The 10,802-nt window shown below is 42.0% G+C and overlaps 2 protein-coding genes across 5 annotated transcripts; one reads left to right on the plus strand and one right to left on the minus strand.

The window, feature by feature from the left end:
* Positions 1–1,368: 1,368 nt before the first annotated feature.
* On the plus strand, positions 1,369–6,074 carry otud3 (OTU deubiquitinase 3). Of its 4 annotated transcripts, none has more exons than XM_078085324.1 (9): positions 1,404–1,538; positions 2,236–2,532; positions 2,635–2,729; positions 3,128–3,276; positions 3,878–3,990; positions 4,103–4,225; positions 4,333–4,468; positions 4,632–4,840; positions 5,516–6,074. In XM_078085324.1, coding segments are annotated over exons 3-9 (897 nt in total). In that variant the 5' UTR covers positions 1,404–1,538; positions 2,236–2,532; positions 2,635–2,727; the 3' UTR covers positions 5,681–6,074. The 4 variants fall into 4 exon arrangements, with proteins under 4 accessions (XP_040049572.2, XP_040049573.2, XP_077941450.1 ...); XM_078085326.1 differs by having other exon boundaries at positions 1,446–1,538; positions 2,302–2,532; XM_040193638.2 differs by lacking the exon at positions 2,635–2,729 and having other exon boundaries at positions 1,369–1,538.
* A 547-nt stretch (positions 6,075–6,621) lies between these two features.
* bcas2 (BCAS2 pre-mRNA processing factor) lies at positions 6,622–10,744 on the minus strand. Its single transcript, XM_040193642.2, has 7 exons — positions 10,439–10,744; positions 9,083–9,175; positions 8,925–8,995; positions 7,811–7,972; positions 7,669–7,719; positions 7,489–7,569; positions 6,622–7,399 (listed from the first exon to the last, which is right to left on the minus strand). Exons 1-7 carry the CDS (start codon positions 10,529–10,531, stop codon positions 7,273–7,275), a joined length of 678 nt encoding a protein of 225 aa, XP_040049576.1. The 5' UTR covers positions 10,532–10,744; the 3' UTR covers positions 6,622–7,272.
* Positions 10,745–10,802: the final 58 nt, after the last annotated feature.

Genomic DNA, 10,802 nt, shown 5'->3' on the forward strand with positions numbered 1-10,802 from the left:
GAATGTATACAAATACATTGAAAATAGCAAAATTCTGAATCAGTCAAGAACCTGAGGAATCAAATGACTGTTGGTCTGGAAAAATACATCGCTGTTCACCATCTGCTTGCAGATGCCACCATATCCGAAAATGTTGAGATTAATTCTGTCTAGGTTCATTGGAACATCTCCTGCATTAAAATCCCAACATTTCTCCCAAAATTGCAGTGCTGCAGAGATCAGTTAGGAGTAACAGTCTTACATAATGCTGTAATATATCAAATGAGCAAGTTGGGGAAGCTGTCGAAAATTGTAAGTGTCTATAGAAATGCATATCAGTCAATATAACTTGAAATTGGTTGATCTACAGTAAAATTGAAATGGTGTCCACGCTTGGCTGACCGCTCCTCCATTCTACAGATGAAGACGCCGATTGCTGCAAATGCACAAATGCACAAATGCACGGCCTTCAGGCCATTACATCTGTTAACACACAATGTCATCACTGACTACGCTCTGTAACACACCACACACAAACTGATGTCTGCATATGGGTCCTGTTTCTGCTACTACAGGCTGGTTTGATGTACATTTTTTATTGTTTATTCCTTTTTTCAGTTTTCAGAAGTAAAATAGGTGTACCGCCTCATTTTGTTCTCTGATGCGTAATGACTTTTGGCTATATTGTTTTTGTCTCAGCATGTCTGCTGGTCTTTTTACACAGCAAATATCCTGTTTATTGCTTCTCAGCCCACTCCTCCCCCACATGATTTTTTACCAACTGCGTGGAGCCATCAGAAGGAGTTGGTGGTGAGCAGGATTTCTAATAGTTGAAGTGAGAAGAGAAGCAACATCTCTTTCAATATCGTAACTGAGCCTCCTACTTTGTCCTGAGTCACAGTCTGCAAGATATGATGACTCAGAGCTTTCGACTTATGACAACTATTCTAGATGTATCAAAAGAAGTATAAATGATAGATGCATAGATGAGCATATGTATAGATAGATAGATGAATATATAGATATTTAGATATATAACATTAGAAAGATGGATATACAGATGGATGGATAGATGCATAGATATATAGATAATGTTAGATAGATGAAAAGACATATAGATGGATGGATGGGTGGTACATACTAGTGCTAATCAACGTTTCATTACTTCAACGAGTTCTGTATTTATCAATACACGCATAAATTATAGATATATAGTTGAATATATGTATGGAAGTATAGATAGATAAGGTTAGATATAGATGTATACATATATAGATGGATGGGTGGTACATACTGGTGCTAATCCACGTTTTATAACTACAACGAATTATTTAAAACGTGTCATGTCGTTTTATTTAACGTTACGTTTCTTTAGTGTTGTGAGTGGCGGTTTGACCCACTCCCCCTTCCGTACGTTTTGACGTACATGACCTGACGTATGCGGAATCGAACTTGTAAACAAAAGCGGACACCACTCTGACGATATTTGTTTCCTGAGGCAAAAAAACTCAAAACAAAACATTCTGAGTCATATTTTTTTAGAGCACAGACTGTTGAAGGTAAGCATGGGGCTTATTCATTGTCAAGTCTCCCTGTTGTGCACTAACTTATACAACGTTAATAGTGCTACAAGGGGTGTTTGTTTTCTAATATCCAGCCGTTGTATGCTAGCTAACGTTTGCTACCAACAGCTAACGTTAGCTGTCGAACTTCATGTTAGCTAGAAGCTAACCTGACATCGATGCTACCCAGCTTGCTAACATCTAACGTTCCTCAGTACTTGTTGTTACTATTTAACGTTAGAGCACCGATACTAGTTATCGAATAGACTAGTACCTCGTTAACGTTTGCTAGTCGGAAACACGTCTTATTTTATTTAAACTAGCCTCAGAAATAATGTTACAATACAGTCCACATGACAGTTAACGCTAATTTCATTTAATCACATTTGATCAGCAATCCCTTGAGTGTGTTCAATATTCTGATTACAACACATTTTAATGAATTTGTCAGTATACCAGAAAGTCAGGCAAAATATATAGTACAAGCTGTCCCTATGAATTAAAGGGCCACAGTTCTTGATGGAGTTTGTCATAATGTCTCCTAAATCAGGGACAAATTATGATCTTCATATCTTTCAAATTACAGCTTCACAGACAACTAAGTTGCTGAAATGAAGAAAACAATAAATCTATTTAAATATTTGGTAAACCTCACCTCTACTCCTGTCTTTGTGTCTTTTGAAATGGACTCCAGATGTTTGGCAGTGGTTGATGCGGGCGCCAGCTCGTTCCTATAAGAAGACATATTTTGGTGTTGTAGGCCCGCAGAAACGACTGCAGCCAACATGTCTAGGAAGCAAACGGCGAAACCTGTGCGGGGCAACAAGAGGAGTGAAGCGGAACGCAAGAGGGATGAACGGGCGGCACGCAGGGCCATCGCCAAGGACCGCAAGAACCGGCCTCAGGACGCCGACGAAGGGGCCGAGTTTGTCAGTTTCTCCAATCAGCTCCAGGCCCTGGGGCTCAAGCTAAGGGAAGTCCCCGGGGACGGGTAAGAGGCCACACAAACAGGATTGTGGGGTCTATATGTGCCTGGTTTTCCCCACTATCACTGATGCTGCATCACGTGTCTCCTTAATTTGACTATATACAGAATGCTTCAAGCTGGAGACAGCAGTCTCACCATGAGGAACATATTGTCTTCAACCTTCTGTGCCTACAACTATCCAGCCCACAATCAATAACAATGTACAGTATTTGTATTTGCATGGTGGCTGCATAGTAGAGGCACATTTCCCTTTTTGTTGAAACATGATTTGTTTTCCCTCGACTCACAATAACCGCAGCATTGCGTCATTTACAGGGAAAGCTGGTTGAAAATATGGGAATTTAACTGATTATGAAATACAGTCTTGCATTTATCAGTCATGAATACTATTGGGCAGAAAGTCTTGGATGCTTGTGATCTTCAGGAAATGATTGTTTCCTCCAACACCTAGAATCTTGCCAGCTAATACCAACTCTAGTGAATACACTAGTAGAATACAAGCGTTTTACCTAAACACAGCATAACATTCATGCTGAGTCATTTCACTGTGGGCAGACGTGTGTGTGGACATTCCAGTCACTGTCTCCGTTTCTTGCAGGAACTGCCTGTTCAGAGCTCTTGGTGACCAGTTAGAGGGTCACTCCCGGGGACACCTGCGGCTTCGCCAGGAGACTGTCCAGTATATGATGTCCCATCGGCAAGACTTTGAACCCTTTGTTGAGGACGACGTTCCTTTTTCACAGCACTGTAAGAAAATGACCCAGACGGAGACACTGAGTGAATCAACAACGTAAACGAAACATAGTTGTGGTGATCAGATCGAACCCTTTTAATAATGCCTCATTCACTATGAACTGTCCTGTCGCATTACTGTACATGTGAAGTCTGTTGATTTCTGTGGGAGACAATGTTTACCAGCAGCTATGCAGTGACCCCTGGTGGCTCTGTTCTGTCTGCAAGGGAGTGCAGAATCATTTTAAATGTTCAAGCCTCTCAAAAATTGAAATATTTGAAAGAAAAAGGAGAAAACTTGGTTGATCTGGTCACAATGAATAGACCTGTGTGACTGTTGATGAAGGATGCACATATACATTGCTTTGCTTAAACACAAGTCAACAAGGTTGTTAACCACTGCTATATGCATCAGTCTTTGGAATCAGAAATGTAATTCTTGACTGATCTAGTTCAAATGTTTTATTTTATTACAATTAAATGTATTTACAATTGTAAATATTAGGAGATGTGACAGAACTGTAGTAAGTTCAAGACTGTAGTAAGTTCAAGAAAAAGGAATAATGACAGGCTAAGAATATCACGTGAGTAATTGTTTTTGTTTCTTCCCACCCAGTATCCAACCTCTCTCAGCCCGGTACATTTGCTGGAAACGATGCAATCGTGGCTTTTGCTCGCAGTCAACAGGTGAAAGTGGTCATCCATCAGCTAAACACAGCACTGTGGGAGGTACGGGCGGAGGGAGAGACAAAGTCTTTCAAACAATGTCACATCATCGAATGGTGACTTCTAACTGACCGTTGGGTCACCGCCTAGTTTACATGTGCTGTTGTTATTGCAGATAAATGGCGCGGAGAAGGAGGTATGCAGAGAGCTGCACATCGCTTACCGCTATGGAGATCATTACGACAGTGTGAGGCGGACTGGAGATAACTCTGAGAGTCCTGCTCAGCTCCGCATAGAGGTATAGTTAAACGGAGTACGATATGTATAGGAAGACTGCATCCTGCCATGTTGACTCCTTCCTGAAGCAACATTTCTTATGTGTTGGCCCCTATTGCTGCTTCCCAGAATCTTCAGAATTCACAATCAGGCCATCAGCGTGAGTTTGGGGATGGCCAGAGGGACAGACGGAAAAACCCGTCTTCCGTAGCCTCCGAGGAGGACAACGTGATCCTGAGCTCCATCAGGAATCGAGGAATCCACGGTCAGAAACTACACTTTATTCATTAACTTCCGGAAGAATTCCTAACCATCGTACATTCAAGTTTGCTATTTATTCCATAGAAATGTCTGCTTTACGTTACCAAGAGTGATTGGTAACCGATCACACTGACCGGTTGCGTTGATGTGTGTGTTTTCCACCCCAGGCGACGAGGAGAACCTGCTCCAGCTGAGTGCGGCGACCATCAACGCCGAATGGCTCATCGGCTCCGTGCGGTGCCAGTCCTGCCCGGGCCAGTCCTGCCCGGGCAGGACTGTCCCGGGACAGTGTGCCACAGGATCCTGCGGAGCTTCAGCCACAAACTGCAGCGAGCACAAACAGCCAGCAGAGGGCGGCAACGTACAAAAGCCAAAGGTAGACCTGCTTGTTACACGGCCTGTCCAGCTGAATTAACTGTGATCTTTAATGTAAATTTCACTTGAATGTTTTTCTCATCCACAAACGGACCAGTTTTCAGACTGCATCACCTTTTTCATTGACTATTCCTGGAAATAAGTTTTTGACTTCACCCAAAAAGGTTACAATTAACTTTCATTGAATACACAGTGTAAATGGGTTAAAGTTGTAAGACAAAAACACAGAAGTATTCGAGTCGTACCAAACCGACTTCCCTCAGCCTGTAAGAAATGTATCCTCCACATATGATATAGTTTTGCTTGTTTTCTATGTTTTTTCATATGTAGTAAAATGTGTCTACAAACTGCATTTCCGTGCGCAGCCCTGTTCTACATTTACAGTATTTAACCTCGTAACATGTAAAATTGGAAGGAGCATTTCAATCACGAGGTAACAGGTTACACTATAATGCATTCCCTTCTTTAGGGTCTATTTGATGCTAATGCTTGCAACCATAAACTCATGTTTACCTTGTGTTAATGAGGTTATAAATCAAAAAAGGAGTGGTCACATTGCCGTATACTTCTACACAAGGAGACTTCTTTTTTGCAGGCAGTCTCTTCCCCTGCTGGCTATTAGAAATGACAACACGTTTAACTCCTGAACTGGTTCCACTTTACACCTCCCTCCCAGGTATCTAACAAGCAGAGGAAAGAACAGCAGCGGCAGGAGAAGAAGAAGCGGCAGGAGGAGAGGCATCGGCAGAAGTTTCTCCAGGGCAAAGAGAGCCAAGACCAGAACCAGAACCAGCCAGAGGCTGTTACTTTAGTGCCAGCTCTCAACACTCTCAGTATATAGACCGGAGCACGGCCAACATCACCTGCTGCTACTCTAGCTGCCGCCGGCTGGCGCTGTTTTGCACAATCAACTTTTATTTTGGTCACGGGATGACTTTTCCTAAAGATAACCCTATTGTTTTTTTTGCCAACGGTGTCTCGGTGCCTGCAGACGTGTGTATGTGTGTGTGAGAGCTGTAAAACAGTGTGAAAGGGAATGACCTTCAGTGTTTTTCTCTTTTTTCTTCAATCCCTGGTTGGGTATGCAGAAGCTCAGATCTGGTCTACCTACCGCGTTACCCTTTTTCCTTTTTACGGTGGACATCTTGCTTCAGCTGGGCTCAGTAGGATGACGTGAGATTAATGATTGTTGTGCACACTGTGTAAGGAATGTGGCAATAAATGATAATCAATGATTTACCGTTTTTTTCCCATCTGATTTTTCAAATATAATCTGGGGCTTTTTTTTTTATAGGTCAAACAATTTCTGACATCTTGTGACATGATCCTCTAATGTTGTAAATGTTCTATTCATTTTCTTAGGCGTTTGACATTAACAGACATCACGCACTTTTTAAAGAGGCCTTGAAAAGAAACGGCTTCCTTTGTCTAAATTACGTAGGGAATTTACTTTGCGGCGATGTTTTACATAGTACACATTGAATGTTTCCCCAGTGCGATAAGTTAATGTGTAATCCGGTATTTGACTGGCTGTTATTCTAATTAGAGATGTCTGCAGGGACCGGACAGTTTGTCATGTTTAAACCGAAGGTAGATGAATGTTAAAGCCTCCATCCATCTTTACTGCCATGGAGCGTGAAGACAGCGATTTGAATACATCATATCTTCATGCAAGAGAGACAGACGTTCAGGGACACGGCACATTGCAGATAACTAATTTTAAAAATGAATTTGATCACTCTTACTAGAGTACCTGACGAGAAATAGTCCAATCCAGTCAAATACAAGAAATGTTCATTTTATTAAAAGATCATACAAAAGAATGACAGGAAGTGAAGATGAAACTGACAGACTGGACAAACTATTTACACTCAATTCTTGAAGACTGTTGGTTTGAATTGCACATTAAATCCAGATTGTGTACATTTTCAGATTAATGCCAGAATATCTGTAGCACAAGAAAATAATCAAAGCCAATGAACCAACTTTGCAATGTTGGGGACACAATATTCATTGTGTGTTTTGCCAACATTGATCACCAAGAATCAATTGATGTGCATTGTTGTATTTTTCACAAGATGTAAATGATTGCATATAAATTCAACTCATCTGTAAGCTGACTTATCCGGTTGAAAACAATATCTGGTCTTGCTTAAGTTTGGAAAAAAAGGGTTGAGTTCAAAAGCTGCATTATCCCACAATTCATCCGTTTCACTGTGTGTACAAGTGGCGTAAAAGGTTTCTTCACTGCTACTTCTGAATGGCGAAAGTTATTTCACGATGCAGTTAAACATGAGCGGTTTCACGTTCCATCTCCATACAGGTAGCCCTCCCCATGTTGCCTCTTAGTCAGTTGCTGGAACAAGAAGTCATCGTTCCGATTGAGGGATCAGCAGTTTGTGGATCAGTGCTGCGAGCGTGACATCAGCTGCTCTAGAAGTCCTGCCGTATATTCTCCTTGTTCTCGTCGCCCTGCTGTTGTCTCAGCTGAGTTACTTCGTTCTCCAGCTGGACGATGGCCCGCTCAATCTCAAAGTTTTTACTGACCAGGGACACCCAGCTGTTGAGGGACGGACACAGATGTTACTACAGAGGAGAATCTTCCCTTCGTGTTACCGTGCACGGCGATTAAAAGCTAAAACTACATACTTTGACTCCAGCTCTCGCAGCTTGGCTCCTCCTGCCAACTGGTCGTTCTTGCGCTGCCAGTTTAAATCCTGAATTTGCTTCCTGCGTGACAAACATGAGAAATGTAACTGGTAGAACGTGCGCAAACTTGTTTTTCAGTGACCCTTTCCTTCCCCAAAGATGTCCCAGCGATCCCGTCACCTGAATTTCTGGAGTTCCTTTTGGGCCATTTCAATCATGAAGGCCAAGTTACTGAAGCATAAAGAAACGGAAACACGTTAGCAGCCTTCACACTAACTCTGCACGGAATTGATGTCTGTGACAAACGCCCGCCGTCACTTACTCGTTGTAGACTTTCCACGCGTTGGTTCCGTACTGCGACATGAGCTCCAAGTTCTCAATGCGGACCGCCTGGTGCTCCAGCTGGGCCATTGAGTTGTTCACACACTCCTGCCAGGCCGTAATGTCGTTCTTCTGTCCCGACGAGGGTGCCGGCAGCTCATACCTCCGCGGGTGATGGAGGGTTAAGCGGAGTTAAAACAGCAGCGGCAACTTGCAATTGTTTGCATCATCTAGAACAGTGGTCCCCAACCTTTTTTACGTCATGGACCGGTTTCATGTCAGACAATATTTCGCGGAACGATCGGTAGTAGTCGCGCGCGCTGTGTTCGCTGGTCGGCGAAAGGACAAGAAAAGCGCCGCGTGGGGAATATGATCTAGAACACTTTGGATTTCAGAAATGAGGACTGAAATGAAAGCGCACAGGATTTAACTTCTAACATTTACAGCAGCAGTTTGTTCAGAGCTTACATTTAAATCCCGTCCACCCAAAAATAGTTCCTCAATCAAAAGGCATGGTCACCTTTTGTATTACTTGCTGATGACAAATTTAACTTTTTTTGTATTCTACTATGATTAGTACACTGAATATTATTACATTACTATGGCCACTTGTCTTGCCTTTTTCGGGAATTTTGTCAAATGATCGCTTGAGGAAATATTAAATCAATTAATAAAAATAGGTTGCAGCTTTAATTGGGTTTATTATTGTGATTTTATGAGATTGTTGAGTTTCTCAATATTTATAACTCACCCTGCTGCTTACATTATTAATACATTTGCTGATTTGTTTGTTACAGGAGTACGAATTACTTTTCACAGAGCAGTTTGCTTTCACGGCATTCCTAAAGAGAATGAACTGGAAAAGATTTAAATATATCACTGCAGAAAATGTTAGTACATCTCCAGTAATGTATTTTTATTAAATTTTATAGTATATGCGTCTTAATACCCGTTCTTCAGGTAAACGAAAAGAACATTATCATTGTTGGACGCAGCAGTATTTTCTAATGAGTCTTTGTCTATGCATTAGTTTCATAGAGATATGCAAGCCTTTGATTCAGGTTTTTAGCAGCTTTAAATCCAAACACATACTCCAGCAGTATCTCATTGTTTACCTCTTCATGCTCAGGAGATCCATGGGCTGCCGAGCCGCCAGCCGATCAAATTCATTCCTCATGATTTCTGTCTAATGGGTGAGAGGAAATGTGATGTTATTTCTGTCATACCGGTTGGGATGTGAAAAGGGGTTCCAGAGGTCTGAGGATTTGCTCACCTCAAACGCAGAGAAGTCCGGCGTTTGCAAGTAGCTCAGGTAGTTCTTGGTTGGTCGGTATCTTCTGGTTTCCTCCTCCACCAATGCTGCGGCCTGGACGACAAAAGATTACCCAAGGTTTCAAAAACACTGCATCCAACCAAGTGGTAATAAAATCAATTAGTACATGTGTTATAGTACCAGTTGCTTTCAGGATGTATGTACCCAATACAGTATATTAGGTAGACACAGTGACTTCAATGAAGCACATTCAAACCATGTGAAGGCAAGATGCAGATCTCACCATCACATAATAATTGAGAGGACAGATGACCTCTCAATTATTAGAACCCTCAAAGTTGTTAGTAATTATCCCAATGCTTTATCTTTGTTGAGCATTAAAATATAAACATGCACTCTTACGCTAGAATGAAATTACACTTGAACTATAAATGCATAGTAATAATGGGTGAAGGCCGCTTAAAGGCCGGATTGTACGAACAACCTGTATTTCAAGTCACAACACCAGCACACAAACATTTTGCAAAAAGATGCAGCACTATCTGGGTAAAATGCAGTTCAGCAGGAACCACCTGCTCCCCATTTTAAGAATAACATGTCCATACCTAGAACTGCGCCAAGCACTCGTATGCAAATCATCTTGCACACATCCGGATATGAAAAACCCATGAACAACGGGAAGCGTGATGAGCCAGAGCCTAGAGGGATGGACATCCCTGTGCTCCAATGGGGGCTCTCGGAGGGTTCCAAGCCTCCATCTTAAGAACCAATAAAAATGCTCTTAGAGACTATATAATACGAGCGCACTTTTAAGCGCCTTTTTACATGTTGTTGTTAAACTGCCTGAAATAGGCACGTGCCGTTAAACTGCAGGACAGAATACGCGATGCAAATAAACTGTCATATTACTTTGGTTTAAAGTTAACTAACATAACACATTAGGAGTTAGTAGGAACAGCTCAACACCACGATTTTGCTCGCACATAATATTTTTGCCAATGAAGAACCCGAACTACTAACTTTACGTTAGTCTAACGTTAATTTACTATTGTGGCTTCTTTCGATGAATGATACGCAGGTGACTCTCACGCGCTTACCCAAGAAGCACAGCTAACGCTAACGTTAGCATTGAAAACAGTACCGTCTCCCATCAGAAAAATGTTCAATGTAACCAGTAGGTATGCTACACACTAACACGTGGACAACCGGAATGGCGTGACGTTGGTTTGGAAATGCCCAGGGTCCTGTTAAAAAATGTTTCTAAAAAAGTAACATCACAGCGAGCCTCGTCCATCTCGGTTCAGTAAGCTAACATTAGCACACACGCTGCGGTTAGCATGCTGCATGTTTACTCACCGCTTCTCGGACACCTGCTGCATCGTAACCTTGGTCGAAATATGGCAAAGCGTCGACGAACACTTCGCCAGCGACTGAAGCCGTTCCAGCCATTTTAATCTGTATATATTGTTGAGTTTGTTATGCCTCGCGTAGCTACAAGAAAAAGTAAGAACTTCACAGGCTACGAGAAGTCAGTCGTTCCGGTCTCAACCTTCAAAATAAAAGCCTCCACTAGTACGCATGAGATATTGTTTGCGACATCTAGTGGCGCGGAATGCAACTGCTGCTTGAGAAAAACAAGCTGGAAGAAGCTTTATTTTGCTGTATGCTGGTAAATTATTATATTGTATATAATGTGTATCTTTTTATTCGATTTTCTTCC

This window comes from Gasterosteus aculeatus, chromosome 2 (assembly GCF_964276395.1).
Source record: "Gasterosteus aculeatus chromosome 2, fGasAcu3.hap1.1, whole genome shotgun sequence".
NCBI lineage: Eukaryota > Metazoa > Chordata > Actinopteri > Perciformes > Gasterosteidae > Gasterosteus > Gasterosteus aculeatus.

Coding starts and splice junctions, on each gene's coding strand:
- otud3 (XM_040193638.2), top strand. CDS start 2,327: ATGTCTAGGAAGCAAACGGCGAAACCTGTGCGGGGCAACAAGAGGAGT. Junction 2,533..3,127: donor AGGGAAGTCCCCGGGGACGG/GTAAGAGGCCAC, acceptor CGTTTCTTGCAG/GAACTGCCTGTTCAGAGCTC. Junction 4,841..5,515: donor GCAACGTACAAAAGCCAAAG/GTAGACCTGCTT, acceptor CCTCCCTCCCAG/GTATCTAACAAGCAGAGGAA.
- bcas2 (XM_040193642.2), bottom strand. CDS start 10,531: ATGGCTGGAACGGCTTCAGTCGCTGGCGAAGTGTTCGTCGACGCTTTG. Junction 9,176..10,438: donor CAGCAGGTGTCCGAGAAGCG/GTGAGTAAACAT, acceptor TTTGTCGTCCAG/GCCGCAGCATTGGTGGAGGA. Junction 7,720..7,810: donor GCGTGGAAAGTCTACAACGA/GTAAGTGACGGC, acceptor TTTATGCTTCAG/TAACTTGGCCTTCATGATTG.